The sequence below is a fragment of the Thalia democratica genome, chromosome 4 (genome assembly GCF_965202585.1).
Source record: "Thalia democratica chromosome 4, ktThaDemo2.hap1.1, whole genome shotgun sequence".
NCBI lineage: Eukaryota > Metazoa > Chordata > Thaliacea > Salpida > Salpidae > Thalia > Thalia democratica.
In genome coordinates this window covers 81488339-81506443 of record NC_139168.1, presented here as the reverse complement: position 1 = coordinate 81506443, position 18105 = coordinate 81488339, and the positions used below count along the sequence as shown (strand labels likewise).

Below are 18105 nucleotides of genomic sequence, written 5' to 3'. Positions count from 1 at the left end.
AAATACTGTTTTGTACCTTATAGCTAGTTTTATACGCAATATTAAAATTATTAGTTAAAACAAAAACATACTGTAAACAAATAAACATATATAATAGAGTGAGTGTTTAGCATATTTATTAGTTGAATAAAAGTAACTAATAAATGTTGAAAAAAATTAAACATTAAAAAATATCCTTTAAAAGTATTTAGATATTTCAGGGGGAATTTAGTTCAAAATTGTATAAAAAAGCAACATTATATTCTTTTTTTTTAGAACTTCAAAGAAAAACTTTTATTTGTATAACTATTGCACAAAACGTATAGAAAACAATGACAAAAAAGATAAAAGTTAACTTATGTTTTCTTTAAGAAATTCGTAAATACAATTGCAAATTTTTGTTAACTTTTTAGTAACAATGTGCTAATTAAAACTGTATATAAAAACATATATATGAAGTAAATATTAAGTAGTTAGTAAAGTGAGGAAAAAAAAGTTTTAAAGAAAACAGGTGTAAAAAGTATATCTAAGAACCCATAAGTTATAATAAAAACTGAGAACAATACAAAAATATTATGTACACAAGTAATAATTTTGACAAATTAAAAAACTGAGTAAATATTTTATAAATTAGCTCATAAAAAAATCATATAAAAAAAGAGACAAACAATCTCGAAATTTTTTTAACTAATGTTTTTAAACCTATCTATACAAATAACTTTACTTTTTTACACAAACACCAAATATAAACAATAACTTGTCATTTTATAAACGCACATATAAATTACTGATAATAAATCATTATACTATTATAGTTATCAATTTAATCTACTACTTTTTATTTTCTTCAAATTTTAACAATTTCCAAGTGATACAGAACTCCAGCCAATATTGCTAATAACATCAGTATTATTAGAATGAACCCCATTGTAAACATAGCTGTGGAAAATTATGTAAAAATAATTGTTTAACATGAACATTTAATAAAAACTTTATATATTGTAAACATAGCTGTAGAAAAACATGTAATAAAATTTTGTTTAACATAAACAGTATTTAAAAACATCATATATTGTTTATACAATTTATATTAATTAACAGAAAAAAACTTATTCTTAATAACAAAGCTGTAGAAATAATATGTAATATAGTTTTGTTTGATATAAATAGTATTTTAAAACTTTATACATTGTAAACATAGCTGTAAAAATGATATTTAATAAAAATTTTTATGTAAATAAACTGTTATAGAAGTATTCGTTATAAATTGCTTAACAGAAATAGTATTTACAAACTTTATACATTGGTTTAATTTGTAATCTAAAACTTATACTAATTAGAAGTAAAAAGAAATAAATTTCTTCTTAATACCAAAAAAATATTAGTAAGTTATTCAATTTTTTATTAAATATGTTAAAGTCTCTTTTAAATATCAAATAACACTTCTTTTATTATATTGATTTAGTGTATATAGCATACACATTTATTGTTTAAAATGAGTTTTATTTAGTATATATATATAAATTAATAATAATACATAAATTGTATTTTAAAACAAAACTTAGGAGATTTTACAGATCATACTTTAAAAATTTATTTTTTAATGGTTTAATTTGAAATTAAAATTATAAAAATCAAAAATAATTTATAACTATATAGATAAACACTTTTTAGATTAAGACTATTTTTCATCAATTTAACAATTTTCAAGTAAGCTTAGAATAACTTTAAATGAAAATGTTTTCTTAATCTTTTACAAGAAATATCAATTAGTAATACATTTGTAATCGATTTAATAAACAAACTTAGTTAAGTTTTAATTATGTGTTATTACTCATTAAGTATTTAAACCATGAAACGTTTTCAAAATTATATTTAGAAAAAAACTGATTGTTAATAACTATAAAGTCATAAAAAGCTATTTATATAATTTCTTGATAATTTAAATTCAGTGTACTATAATTTAGTTATATTAATCATAATAAACAAATTAAAAACATGATTATATTTTTAGCGCTGCAGTTTACAAACTTTATATTTATATTAATATAGTTTTATACACATTATTTACATAAATATAAAACTTTATTGTTCAATAAACTAGAAAAAAAACTAACGCTTAGGTTTAAGTATAGCTACATGAAAACGACAATACAAGTCAAATCATACAAAACAAAAATTACGATTTTAATTTTTCTTTTGTGTCCATTTTTTTAAATAACTTAGTACTGCAAATTTTAAACAAAAACTTTCAATTCATTTAGCAACGTTTTGTTGAGCAAACGCATGTAAGACTTATTTCGGCTAACCGCTTTCAATTACTTAATACTTTTAAAATATTATAAAACTAACGCTTAGGTTTCAATATAGCTACATGACAACTTCCGTTACAAGATACGCTCAGCAATCTTGCATCTACATTTCCAGTTGTAGAAATAACTTCTTTTGATTGGTTGTTAAAAAATGATACTTCCGTTACAAACATCTGGTGCGATCTGATCCTTCTTAAGTGCTATAAAATATATTTTAAAATATATTACTAATATTTGATTTGCAATTTATTTTTAAATGCTTTTATCAATATTTTAGTCTTTTTTTAACTTGTTTCTTACATAAGATACTCTCCAACTTTGATCGCTTATTTCTTAAAATAGTAAGTTTATGCTAGTCAATAATATACTTAAAAAATACCACAGATGTTCTTGTGCTAAAACTTTATTTTAACTAACGGAGTTTCGTTGAAATAAAGTTTTAGCACAAGAACTTCTGTGGTATATATTCCGATAAGCTTAGCTTATCAGGATCTCCAGGATTTAACGCCTTAAAACGTTATATCTTATACTTAATATATATATATATATATATATAACAAAATTTAATCTAAGTTCAATTACGATATCGAAAAATTTAATAAACTTACATTTAACCTGAAACCAGTAATAAAATCAACAAATCCACTCTGATAACCAACTCCTACGTAGTGCCCGTCTCCACTGTGAAATAACTTGTTAATTTATAATATTAAGTGCAGCTAAAAATAACTAATGGGTATTATACTATCTCTACTTACAATTTAAACGGCAGGTTTAAAATATGTGAAAAATTATTTAATTTTTTTAAATTTTTCAAAACAGGTTTCCTAATACATATCTCTTGTTATGATAATTTTTTAAAACAAGTAAGTCGATCAGTATGAAATTTTTTATTAATATATAAATCATCGCTTGTTATCATCGCGAGAAACAATTTTAAAGCAATAAACTCAATAGAACTTTTGTTTTACTTATATAAAGGCTCCTTAAGTGTGAAACTCTCTAGAAATTCATTGTAAAAATCTCAATATAAAAATATTTATAAACCTAAAACTAATGTTTCACTTACTTTACAGCGAGACTTGAAACAGGTATAAAATCTATGTAAAAATAATTGGGAAATCTTATTTAATTTTTTAGAACAGGTTTCTCAATACATATCTCTTGTTATGATAAATTTTCATGACAAGTATAAAGATCAGTATAAAAAAATTATTAACATAAAACTAATGTTTCACCAACCTAACAGCGAGACTTGAAACTCTGTCGTCCAATTTTTCCATGACCTGCATTTTAAGCCTGCTTGAGTTCTCAACTCTGACCCATTTTGTAAGGAACGAAGACATAATTTGACCTTTCTTGGCCTGGTATAAGGTAATTAGATATATACAATTTTAAGGTACAAAATAACAAAGTTAAATATGTAGACAATTAAAAAGATGAATAAACCCAGCCTAGTGAGTCTTATGTTGGTTGAATGTTCCATTTTGAATAACAAAAATCATCAATATGTAATGATCTAATTAATTTACACAAATTTATGAAGAATTAACATATATATACTAGTATGGTGGGTATTGTAAAGGTAACATCTTAAATACTGTGATACAATATTTTACGAACCATTAACAAAAAATGGTTTGATAATTTATTCTAACAAATCAGAGAAAATTTGATGAATACTTACTAGGTGGGTAGTGTAAAGGTTGAATGTTTGTTTTGGAAAAAGGATCATGTGACATTTTAAATACAGTGATATTTAACTTATTTATAATATTAACCATTAACAAGAGATGGCTAAATATAGGGGTAGGGAGTACAGCACATTTTTTTGGTCATGTTGTAAAATCCATATGAGGAGCCTTGATTTGGATGTGTTTTGGTATCATTAAGAAGAATTAAAAAAAAAAAATTAAAAAATTCCTAAAAAAAAAACTGCACCCTAAAAAACTGATCTGGACCCCAAAAATCACATAATTTTTGATATTTTGACTTAAATAGTAATAAAGTCACTCATACACGTCCTAGACTTATATTTTATATCTTAAATTAAAGCTAATAATTATAGGCATACACTTAATGACATTTCAACTGCTTTTGGAATATTATGACGTCATATTCACACAAAATATGTAAATTTTATCTGTAAAATGGTGCGTTTTGAAAAATTAAGAAGCATAGCTGGTTGTCTAATCTAACTAAAACAAATATTTTAAAATAAAACTTTTTAGATATACTTACTTACCTTTAAAATTTAGGTGATGTTGTTATATATTAATGGGATATTTGATTTCATAATTCATTTAGCTATAACTATAAGTATTTAAAAATAACCTAAGAATGTTATTCAATTTGCATTACAAAAACATAACAAATTACAAAAAAATTATAATTTGTTATAGGCAACATAAAGTTGTATGGCATTAAACATTAAGTTAATGATTGCAAAATAAATAGAGACTAGTATAATAAAGAAATAAAGAACATTGCATAATAAAACGAACATTGCACTGTATCATTTAGTATTAACACTTAAGATTACTGCAAAATGACTGATACTTTTAAAAATACTAGTATAAAATAACTGTCAAATGATTGTTAAAATCTAACTGACTATATGTACATAATACTCATAAAAATACATAAAAACTACTTTTTAACTTTATGTAAAAGACATCTGTTTTACTAAAAAATCTATTTGGACATGGTTTCTCAGTGTAAAAGTAATAGATCTTTCATTAGAAACATCCCATTCCCCATCAACTTTACAATCAAGAACAGAATCTAAATGCAAGTTTAGCAGATCGCGTTTAGGTGGGTGTTTCCACTTCGAATTTCTTCTGTCTTGAACTCTCATGAGGTGGTCCATCTTATAAGTCCCATCATCATTTTTACCTTCACACATAGCAATATACCATGTGTCTGATGACCCTTCACTAATTAATGTGACATAAAAATTCCCTTCCATAATATCTTCATTTTTTTCTTTCTGTATATTGGGGGAAGAACCCCCTACAATTAATAATGCATCAGTGTTTGTTGGTAAAGAACATAGAGAGCACTCATCATCTTCTGCAACAAGAGTACATAAGTTTAGAAGTCTTTCTTCGTGAGTATTACCATTAACTTTAAAAAGTTCTGGATTGTATAACACTTCAGATTTGTGAGACTCAGATTTGTGAGATTTGTAAAGTAAATTAACTCATTTAGAACAATAACTTCATTTCGATCATGATGAGATTTTAAAATAGAACGCAGCTCTTCCACGCTCACTACAGGCCCACCCCAACTTTTACACAGTTTGAGACGTTTCTGCACATATTGATCCCTTTTTTTCCCTTTTTCAATTTTTTCATTTATCTGTTTGAGCTTTAAATTTTTTTGATCTGCTACCCACCTTTGCTCCATCTCATTGAGAAATTGAACAACTTTATTAATTTTTTTTTCATGTTTAGTTTGAAAAGAATCAGATATAAGTAATGTACAGTCATTTCTTATCCCTTTTGCTGTGAATCGTTGGTTTCTAAACTTTGCACTGCTGCTCGCCTTCCAAAACCAGCAAGGTGTCTTTCAGATTCCAAGTTGTTTGTTGGGAGTCCAACCAGTTCTTCATTACTTAATAGGTTGAGCTCAGTAGCACGTGGTGGATTTGACAAACAAAACTTTCCAAAACCATATTCTCTACCTGTTTGGCGATCAAAAACTTGAGCGGCATGGAGACACGTCTTCTTAAGAATTTTACAACACATCTCAGAAGTTGGGTTTAACACTTTAATATGTGGATAATGTACAACATAGGCATCCAAAGTATTCATTATTCCATTGCTGAGATCTTCGTATAGTTTAGGAAATACTTTGAGAAGGTCTTGTTGAGAGCTAACCTCAACAAAGTGTAAAAATGGAAGTGTTACCTTGTGAGTAAAGTAAGAAAGTTCAGTCATTAGAAATTCAGAGTCAAGCAGTAGTTTGACGACTTCCACATGCTGGTTGCTTAGGAGCGTTTCATTTATAAGCATGCGAATAAACGGAAGGCTTTGCAAAATAGATTCTGCAGAATACCCAAGTTTGGTAAACCTGTGTTCGTGATAGATTGCAAGGCGATTAACTTGGTTTTCTCTGTTTAAAATGTAGTCAAAGAGATCTGCTTGATTTGTACTGTGCGCTGACTTTTCATGACTGACCAAACTTAATATTGATAAAATTGCACACTCAGTTATACTTTTTTTTTCCTCGCAAAAATGGTTTAACCGATGGATTTAAAGCTTGAAGCTTTTTTCGAAAATCTAACTTTGATTCTATTTCAGCCAATACTGTCAAGTTAGAACGATCAAAGGCCTCCACTGGATGGGATTTGCACAACAAATGAGTTGGTGGTGGAACAGTTGATTTAAAAACTTTAGAAACTTCCTCCCCAATGGTTAAGTTTTTGCTAACAGAATCTGTCATGATCGAAGTTGTATTTTGCCAAAGCTGAACAGGTTTAACTGATTCTTGGAGAAAACAGTTAAACCAGACAAAATTTGCATATTTTGTGTAATTATGACGTCATAATATATCAAAAGCAGTTGATATGTCATTTAAGGTATGCCTATAATTATAAGCTTTCATTTAAGATATAATATATAAGTCTAGGACATGTATGAGTGACTATATTACTATTTAAGTCGAAAAATCAAAAATAATGTGATTTTTGGGGTCCAGATCAGTTTTTTGGGGTGCAGTTTTTTTTTTAGGAATTTTTTTAATTTTTTTTTTAATTTTTCTTAATTAGACCAAAACACATCCAAATCAAGGCTCCTTATGTGTCTAGCAAACATCACCCAAGTACTCCCTACCCCTACTAAATAACTCATTCTAATAAACTAAAGAAAAGTTGATGAATAAATACCTGGTGGGTTGTAAAAAATACAAATCATTAACATATAACGAATTAAAAACCATTAAAATACTTTAAAGAAATATTAGTATATATTTTACTTACCTGGTGGGTAGTGTAAAGATTGAATGTAATATTACGATACAATACAATACCAATCATTGAAATGAATTGATTTTAATAAATCAGAGAAAAGTTGATAAATATTTACATGGTGTGTAAATAATTTTGAAAAATAACTAAATATTTTAATTACCTGGTGGGTACCTGGTATACCAATCATTGAAATGAAATTATTTAATATATCATTCAGTAAAAAATAAATAAATATTTTACTAACTTGATGGGTAGTGTAAAGGTTGAATGTTAGTTTGGCATCTTGCGTTCGCTGCCTAGAAGGTGGCGCCACGCTGAATCTGTGAGTTAAACATTGTTTAAATGTTTCTAAAATGTTTGGGATTGTAGTAAACTTTTGTAAAAATTGAATGATACAAATAAATAAAACATTTAAAAACAGAAAATTAACAGAAAACTTTATCAAAAAATAAGTAAGTTCCAATTTTATTAATTTGACAGTAGTTGTAGTTTTCTAACTAACCCTTCGAACTAATTCAATCTTAACTATTGATAAGTAAACTTAATCTTAGTTATTTGGTTAAGAATATTTTTGATTTTTCTACAACAAACAAAACAACAAACTTGCAATTTCTGAATTTGTAGTCTCTGGTTTCGACGTTCATATTCCAAATTAAATGAAGATCCATCACTTTGGTTCCATCTAACGACCACAAACAAGCACTTCCGTCTGCTGAGAGGGTTACCACCTAAATACAAATAAATTGCTTACATTATAAACGTAGTTACATAACTTTCGTTCCATTTAGTGCTTATAAACAAGCTGAAAAGTCACTAGAAAGTGTTACTACCAACATAATATGATTAATTGACAACATAAGAGTACTCATGCAACTTTTTTTTCCTTCAATAAACATTAATATTTATTACTATTTTATTATTTTAAGTAATTGTTTAATACTAACTTGTGAACTATCTGGTGATATAGAAATATCTTTAACATCTTCTTTGTGAGCTTCGACATTTAGTATTTGTTTCATGTTTCTAGTCTGATAAGAACATAAGAAATTAATAAATTTGTTATTCAAACTGTTGTAAGTTGGTAATGCTTATAAAACTAAGATAATTTTTTTATAAAGATTTGAAATCAGGAAACTTGTTTCAAAACATGTTATAATTTTAAACGAATTTTGGTGCTAAGTTAAAAAACTACTAACACTGTATGCAAATCTAAATAAAATTCTAAACAAAATTCAACTAGGCCAGGGGTCGGCAAACTGCGGCCCGCGGGCTAAATGCGGCCATCAAAGTCAAGACCTGCGGCCCGCAAGCTCCTTTTAAGCCAAAAATATACATTTTTAAAACAATGAAATTTAAAGACTTTGTAATAAAAATCTACAGTTAGGCTCTTAATTCAATAAATACTCTTTATTAGTGCTCTAAAGTTGATTAACTTCTCATAATTTTTATCTTAAATAATATTTTTCCACTGATTAAAAGAACTTTTTTTAAATAAGTGTGGCCCTCAAAGGTTTTATTTATAAATAGTGTGGCCCGCGAGCAAATTTTTCCTAGCAGTATTGGCCCGCCAGTTACATAAGGCTGCCGACCCCTGTTCAAGGCATACTTTTAAATTAACATAAAAGACTAAAAAAGCTTTAAATAGTAAATAACGTACAGAATAAAAATAATGGTGTTTTTAATAGAAGGTAATTAAAAACTTGCTTGACATAATAACTTTAAGACACAATCAAATAATAAATCAAATACCAAGTATTTAAGATAAATAAAACTAACATCCCATAGTTTAACTTGACCATTTGATAATCCACTTAATATAATATTTAAATAATAAATAAAACTAACATCCCATAGTTTAACTTGACCATTTGATAATCCACTTAATATAATATTTAAATAATAAATAAAACTAACATCCCATAGTTTAATTTGACCATTTGATAATCCACTTGCTAAGTGGCTTCCATCATTTGATATTGCTACTGAAGTCTGTTGAGAATTGTATGAAATAAATGTTTACATGTTTGATATTGAAAAATGTAAACTGAAGTATGCATTGTAAAAAAAACAATATATAAAATTGAGACAGACTAGTGTTGTGTTATATTTGAATTTTTGTCATAGATAGTAATTTTTAATAAAATAATAATAATAGGTTAAAACAGAAAATTTGGAAGTAAAAAATTAAACAATTGAGTAGGTGGTATTTAACAGTTTTAAAAGCAAAAAATAACTTTGTTTCCACTAACAAGGTTTTGAAATTTATTAGTACTTGAACACATGTAAATTAAATTACTTGAAAAAATTACTAAAAACTTTCGTTTATAGATTTTATCTAATGAAATTGAGTAAAACTGACCACTTCAATTTTAGAGTCTGTTTCTTTTTCATCTACAGATTGGAATTTATTTATTAACTTAAAAGTGAAATTATTGACTTGTTGGTCATTCGGTGATTTACTATCACTTCTTTGTTTAGAACTAGACCTTTTTCTCTGTTTTAAACCTGAAAATATTAACTTAATAAACATACACACTTGTATCAGCAAACTATAAAGTTATAACTATAGAAAATGTGACCAGCGTAAAAAACATAAATTACCTTGTATTTGAAATGTATATGATAATAAGGGTCAGATAGCATACTATTTTTCAAGCTGAAAAACCTTTTAATAAAAGTTTTAATACTTAAAACAAATCGAAATAAATTGTATGATACAGTTGATTCTTTAAAGTTCTAATGTATTAGAGTTAAAATCATTGTGATTGAATTTTACTAAATTAACCACACAAAAATTTTAATTTGTTTGTAAAAAAAAGAATCGAAAATATAAGTACACAAATCTAAAGACTAATAAAGTTAATAATATTACTTACTAATAAACTTAGTAATAATAAACTTAGAAATCTCAATAATATTTTTTATGCCATTTATTTTATCAAAAATAGTATATACATTGACAAAAATATACCTTCTCTGTTATTGTTTTCACTGTTATTCGAACTAGGTTTCTTCTTTGTAACTTTGTAAATTTCACAATGTTTTTCTAATGCAATTGCCAGCAAAAAACTGTCTTCGTCTGAAATAAATATATTAGTTTTATGTATAAAATATATACTTAATATTACTTTATTTAAAGAAAAATTACATAAAAAACTTTAACATAAAAATAATTTGTATATTAACTTGATAAAAACTTTTGTTCTAACAAAATGAGAAGAAAAATATGTGCATAGGAAATATTTATAACAATCATCTGCTAGGTCAAATATGTACTTTCAACTAGATAAATTCAACTTGATAAAGTATTTGATAGTTATACTGCTACCTTTATATAACTATACAAACTTTATTTTAAATTATTTGGTTATTTTTACTTCTATATCAATTGGTATAGGCCTTTTGTTATATGTTTATTAAAATTTTTTAATGAGATTAAAATTAACCTTTTTAAAACCAAAAAAAATATTTTTCTTCTTCAAGTATATAGTTTTTATTATTGTATTTAAGGCCATAGGGGGGTAGAAGCCATTTTTTGACCAAAAATAACATATAGACTTATATTATAGTAAATTTCATAATTTTTCAGATGCTTTTTTTAGATTTCAAAAATATTAAGTAACTTTTTTTTTATGACCGGTTATATAAAGGGTTGTCTTTATAAAGGGTATATAAAGGGTAACTTTAAAGCCATTTTTCTTGAGTTTTTAAAAACGGGCTTTAAAATCTATCTTCTCCTTCATTTTTCAAGCAATCTTCTTCAAATTTTTAGGAAATGTTCCTTACATTATGAGAAAAAAAACGTTATTTGTGAGTTTTAATAATTTAAAAAAATAAAAATTTTATGACAAAAAAAAAAAAGTGATTTTTTATCAAAAAAATTTTTTTTTTTTTTCAAAAAAAAGGTATTTTTACTTGAAATTTTTTAAAGTCACAAATAACGTTTTTTTGTTATTGTATAAAGAATAGACTGTGAAAGTTTAAAGAAGATTGCTTAAAAAATGAAGGAGGAGATAGATTTTGAATGCATTAGTCTTTTTCCGCCGTTTTAGTTTTTCCTTCCCCATAAGGAACCTGTTATGCGGCCCGACTTTGGCCGGTCATATCTTAAAAACTAATTCGATTTTTTAAAAACGGTAAAAAGCAACTAGAAGCTTAGTAAAAACTCTATAAAATAAGGTCAACTTGTAAAAAACATGGCCTACCCCCCTATGGCCTTAACTTTAACTTTATTTTGCTCATTGAGCAAGGTTTTAATTATATATATTATTTTTTCATGTTGTCATTCATATGAAAGGTTCAACTACTTTATAGAGAAAGTTTTAGTTTGTAAATTTTTTTTCGCATATAAAAAGATTTGACTTTTTTATTAGAAAAGTTAGTTAAAATTATTAGTTTTTGATTACAAAAGTTCTTTAATTTATATCTAATTTATGTTGTTCCCAATTTAATTTTCAAAAATTTTTACACTTCTGGTAAAAATGCTTTATCTAAATAAGAATCAAAATTTGAAGAAAACGGTAGCATTATGTGAAAAGTTTTCAACTTAATAATGATATATATATTCAGAAGTTAGCTATAACAGAATTATTTGGTTTTTAAGGAAAGTTAAAACTAGTACAAACAGAACTACAGCAATTAATTTAAAACAAAAATACCAAATTATTAAAATTAAGTTGTTTCAAATAGTGTTTTGTACTAACTTTTAAAAAAACTATAACTTTTGTTAACGACACTTTACGATGTATATTACAATTTAACTTTGAAGATTCATAGTCCATAATCACACAATTATTTTATTGTTTGAGTTTTAATAAGAAAATTGTTATTTATAAAACAGGCTCACATACAACATATCTCAAATTTTTATCAAACAATGAATGAAATAAGTTTGGAGTATGATGACTTAATTTTTATTATTCAGTCACTGATTTTACTATCTCTTTTATATTAATTCTTTTTTTTCTTGACTCTCTCATTTAACTATATATATATGGTATCCAACAAACAGTAGCTTTTACATGTATTTATATATAAAAAATAATTAATTAAACATGTGAACTTGGATACTGCCATCAACACCTCATAATTTGAATCGAGCGTAATGCTCGTACAAAGTAATAAACAACTAAATAAAAGGTAATCTATTTAAACTTTTCTAAACCAAATGATAGGCTCCTTTAGAGTGTTTCACAAAAAAAGTACTTCATATACATTCTGTTTTTTACTGATTTGCTTGAGCCATCTTTTGGTAATACTTTTATTGTTTGAGTAAGTATAAAAAAACTACAATAAACTAAACTAACTCGCACATATCATCTGAACGTTCATAAAGTAGTTGTTTGTCAAACATTCTAAAGCAGCCTATTACTTGGTTAGAAAAGTTTAAATAGATTACCTTTTATTTGGTTGTTTATTACTTTGTACGAGCTTTCGCTCGATTCAAATTATGAGGTGTTGATGGCAGTATCCAAGTTCACATGTTTAATTAATTATTTTTAATATAAACTCTAACATAGAAGCAACTGTTTGTTAGATACCACATATAGATAGGTAAATGAGAGAGACAAGAAAAAAAGGGAGTTGTGTAAAAGAGATAGTAAAAGCAGTGAAAAGTTTAAAAAATTATTCATTATGTTTAAACAAACATAACGTTGTGTCTGATTAAGTTCACCTTCATTTCAAATGTTTATACTAGCATTATATTAACTAAGCATAAAAAAACATTATTTTGCAATACGACAGTAATTAAAAAAGTTAAAAATTTTCAGTGTTTATGGTAAATAATAAAAAACTTGTTATGCTATAACTTAACATAGTAACATTCAGTACACTAAAGTAAATTTTTCATTAATAAAAAAACCTTTATTTTGCAATGCAACACTCATTTTCATAACTGCATAATTCCCAGTTTCTAGTTCTGCCACTATATTTGCCAGAACCTGTCCAGTTTTCATGCATCTGCCCAATTCCAAGATTCTCTGTTGTACATATTATCTTTAATTCCTTAACAAATTTAAAATAATTCAAAACAAGCTTTCTTTAAAAATTAAGCCAATACACAGTATGAAGAAGTAGTTGTGGACAATATAGGCCTTATAGGGAGCTGTAGGTTTAACTTACAGGTTTAGTGCTGTTTTATTTGGTCATATAATATCACATTATAAAGCACAGAAAAGATATGCAAGAATCTATATGCAAGTTCAGACAAAGTTCTTAAATACCTAGTTTCATTAAAATCTTTTTTATTATACAAATATTTTTAATAGTTCTGCATTAACAAAAAAAAAAACAACTTTCGCAAAGCATCTACCTAATTCCAAGATTCTCTGTCGTATATAATATCTTTGATTCCTCAACAAAAGTAAAATGATTTAAAACAAGCTCTTTTGAGAAATAGTTCAAAACTATTTTAAAATGTTGCTAATACACTCTATAAAGATTTAGTTGTGGACAGTAAGTTCTATAAGGTAAAATAATTTAAAACAACCTCTATTGAGAAATAGTTAAAAATTAGTTCTAGTAAACTATTAAAAATTTTAGCCAATACACTTTATGTCAATCTAAATATGGACAAAATAGGCTTTATAGATGCATATTTTTAGTGCTGTTTTAGTTATTCCTATAGTATCATTTATAAAGACACTTTACAGCATAGAAAACCCAATTCTTTAAAGACCTAGTTTCAATAAAATTAAATTTAGTTACAAAAATATTTTTTTACAGTGAAACATTAACAAAAAAACAGCTTTCAACAATCTATTAATATTTTTTATATAAACAAACGACTTAAAAGATGATAATGTTTCATCGTTGTTGAGCTATTCGACTTTCTTTGGACTTAAACAAATTATAATTTATTTACACTTGAAATATCTCATTAAAAGAGTTGTATATTTAATGTGTAGATTTATTTTCATTAACTTTATTTACAAATATTTATTTTATTTACAAATTTTACTTGCTTTTGGACATGGCTAGTATAATTTTTTGCAATAATATAACAACTTATAATATAATTTGATAAATTTTCCAGAAATACTACCTTTATAGATCTGTATCTACCAAACTAGAATACTTTTTAAAATTTTAATTTGTTAAAGTTTTACCTTAAACTAATGGTAACATTTTGACGTTTTTAATGCAGACTTTTTACTAGCAAATCATAAATTTAAAAAATATTTAAAATAATAGTAATAACAGTTTTTTTTTTTTTTGGTATTTTTGAAGATATATTATTTTAATTTTTCTATTAACTTCAAAAAATAAACTGATACCCTTAGTTATTTCTTAACTGAGTATAAAACATACTTATGATAAAAGTTAAAAATAAGGACATATTCAAAAACACTTTATTTTTGAACTTTAGTTTTATTTGTTTATAACTACTTGCTACTTTTTACTGCTGTTAAAATTTGAAGTAACTGTTGGGATATAAGTGGTCAAAGTTAGTGCATCTAATAGGTTTTTATGGGAAGGCAGAAACTAAAAGGGCAAAAATTTATATTTCTTTAAAAATCTATCTCATCTTTTAGTTTTTCAGTAATTGTTTTAAAACTTTTTCATGATAATCTTTAATAAATTTTAAATAACTTGTAAGAAATTATTTAATCACTTTTTTACAAAACATAAATAAATGAACATTATAAAAGAAGACTTTACAAAATTTTGGTCATAGTACACTTTTTATTTTGTTTTTTTATTTAATTTGCTAACTACAAGCTGTTGATAATATTTAGAAGTACATTTCCTGAAAGTTCGAAATGAATTTATTTAAAAATTAAGAGGAAATATTTTTTTACTAAATGTTCAAGGCCATAGGGGGCTAGGGGTAAAACACTTTTTTTACAAAAATTAATTTTGGCTATTATATGAAAGCTTCAAGTACAAACAACAAGCTAGTTTTTATAGAATTCAAAAATATCATATAACTTTTGAGATATATCTTTTTTGTAAAACGTTTCCGATACAAACGTATGAACCGCAAATTTTTTGGATCAATTTCCTCAGAAATTTTTTAAATCACTAAAAATCTATCTCCTCCTTCATTTTTTAAGCAATCTTTTTCAAATTTCAGGAAATGTTTCTTATATTAAAAGAAAAAAAAACCTTACTTATGGATTTAAAAAAAGTTTTTAAATTAAAATTTTTATGAAAAAATAATAAAAAAAGTCTTTTGTTTTTCAAAAAAAAACATTTTCACTTAATTTGTTTTAAATTCCAAAGTAAGTTTTTTTTTTTGTAGTTTTATATAGATTAGACTGTGAAATTTTGAAGAATATTGCTTAAAAAATGAAGGAGGAGATAGATTTTTAGTGATTTTAAAAATAAATTAAATATAATAGTCTCTTTTTGCTGTTTTAGTTTTCCCTTCTCATAGGAAACATATTATGCGGCTCAAATTTAACTGGTCATATCTCAAAAAATAATTTGATTTTTTTAAAACGATAAAAAGCATCTTGAAGCTTAGAATAAACTCTTTGAAATAAGATCAACTTGTAAAAAACATGGCCTACCCCCTTATGGCCTTAAAATTCTGAGAAAATTGGCCTATAAAAGTTTTTGGTCTATATGGTTGTATCAGGCTTTTTACAAACTTATTATATTTTAAAAGTTAATTGAAATAAAAGTATCTAATAGTATATTTTTTAAGCTTTGAAATAAGAACCAATGTTTAATTTTTGTAAAAGAAAACTGTTTGACCTCCTCTTTCCTATGCCTTTAATTTGAAGTTACAGTTTTCAATCTTATTTTTAACAAGTTGGTCATATGATGAAGAGCTTTATTGCAGCTATTAGAAAATTTCTTATAGCTAAAAAGTTAAAAGTAATAATTGAATAAAAATTTGATTTCTAAATTATTTATAGAAGGCATAGTCTCTACAAGATCAGTCCCCACCCCTATTCTTAACTTTACTAAATATAATTTCAAACAAAAAATTTTATTTTATATAGTAAACAAATTAGTTGTTGCATAGAGATATGATAGTAACATTTAAGAGATACAATAGTTAAAGTTTATTTATATAAACATTAACAAAATAAAATGTAGTAAAGTTCTAATTAAATCAGCAAAAAAAGTAATGCAATTGCAATATGAAAAAAGGTTTACGACAAAATAATTTAAAAAATTAACCACTTAATTTTAATTATAAAGCTTAGATATATTTTAGTTGTTTACTCGTATAAAACTTTAGAAAATATTATAAATCTAAATATTAACTAAATTTCAACAGAAAAAAAGTTTAAAAAGTTGACAATATAACCAGCTACTTTTTTCAAAGAGCTAGTTAATTTTAAATGCTAAATATTCTAGAAAAAATTATATTATAGAAAAAATAGTAAAAACAAAATTTGGTATAATAATTTCAAAAACTTACCACTTTATTCCCCATACCAGTTTTGGAAGCGCCCCCTCCCCCAGCAACAACAAAATGGTTGTCAAGCAAACACTCGCAACAGTATGTTGGCATGTCATTGAACTTACAAACCTGCTTACTGTCCATCTTGGTATTATATAATTATCTGTAAAAAATGCATAAATATTATTATTGTTATACTCAATAAGTTTGCAACATGTTATGAATTTTATACTCATACAAATTATGACTATGCATTGTTATTTTTATTTCCTACTTAGACTCACAGCAGCAAGTTTAAATATTTTAATTTACACAACTACCTAACTTTAAATTGTTAGCTGAATTAATAAAAATGTACAAAATGTATAATCTTATCATGAAACACCGTGTTGAATAAAACTCTCAATCTGAAATTGTCTAATTAATCTTATCTACTACAAAAAAAAGTATTTTGTTTCCATTTGTTTGACTGGTTTAGCTAAGATTCATAAAAATTTAAATTTTAAAAAGTATGTTAAAGTACTACTAAGATACATTAGAATTTTTGTTAGTAATTAAAGAGTTTCTTTTCAATTAAACTCACCTTACTTAAACAAAAAAAAATTAAGAGCATTGTATGTTTTTAATTGTGGTCAGGCTTGGTAAAAAAAAAAGTAAAATCCCTGGCTGTAGGATTTATTTTATTATTTTAAGGCCATAGGGGGGGTAGGCCATGTTTTTTACAAGTTGATCTTATTTTGTAGAGTTTTTACTAAGCTTCAAGTTGCTTTTTACCGTTTTTAAAAATTCGAATTAGTTTTTGAGATATGATCGGCCAAAGTCGGGCCGCATAACAGGTTCCTTATGGGGAAGGAAAAACTAAAACGGCAAAAAAAGACTAATGCATTCAAAATCTATCTCCTCCTTCATTTTTTAAGCAATCTTCTTCAAACTTTCACAGTCTATTCTTTATACAATAACAAAAAAACGTTATTTGTAACTTTAAAAAATTTTAAGTATAAATACCTTTTTTTTGAAAAAAAAAAATTTTTTTGATAAAAAATCACTTTTTTTTTTTTTGTCATAAAATTTTTATTTTTTTAAATTAGTAAAATTCACAAATAACGTTTTTTTCTCATAATGTAAGGAACATTTCCTGAAAATTTGAAGAAGATTGCTTGAAAAATGAAGGAGAAGATAGATTTTAAAGCCTGTTTTTAAAAACTTGAGAAAAACGGCTTTAAAGTTACCCTTTATAAAGAAAACCTTTTATATAACCGGTCTTAAAAAAAAGTTACTTAATACTTTTAAAATCTAAAAAAAGCATCTGAAAGATTATGAAATTTACTATAATATAAGTCTATATGTTATTTTTGGTCAAAAAATGGCTTCTACCCCCCCCCCTATGGCCCTAAAGAAAATTTTTTATTAGCTTTTGACAAAAATAACAGATCAAAATTAGTGAGAAATAAGTTCTATATAGAACAGGGATTGGTATTCTG

At 25.4% G+C, this 18105-nt stretch overlaps 1 protein-coding gene across 1 annotated transcript; it reads right to left on the bottom strand.

Annotated features, from left to right (window-relative positions):
• Positions 1-729: 729 nt before the first annotated feature.
• On the bottom strand, positions 730-16781 carry LOC145834710 (guanine nucleotide-exchange factor SEC12-like). Its single transcript, XM_082942208.1, has 12 exons — positions 16643-16781; positions 13127-13244; positions 10235-10342; positions 9623-9768; positions 9178-9252; positions 8208-8291; positions 7867-7991; positions 7508-7583; positions 3534-3655; positions 2900-2972; positions 2332-2491; positions 730-918 (listed from the first exon to the last, which is right to left on the bottom strand). Exons 1-12 carry the CDS (start codon positions 16766-16768, stop codon positions 827-829), a joined length of 1305 nt encoding a protein of 434 aa, XP_082798334.1. The 5' UTR covers positions 16769-16781; the 3' UTR covers positions 730-826.
• Between the last annotated feature and the right edge of the window lie 1324 nt (positions 16782-18105).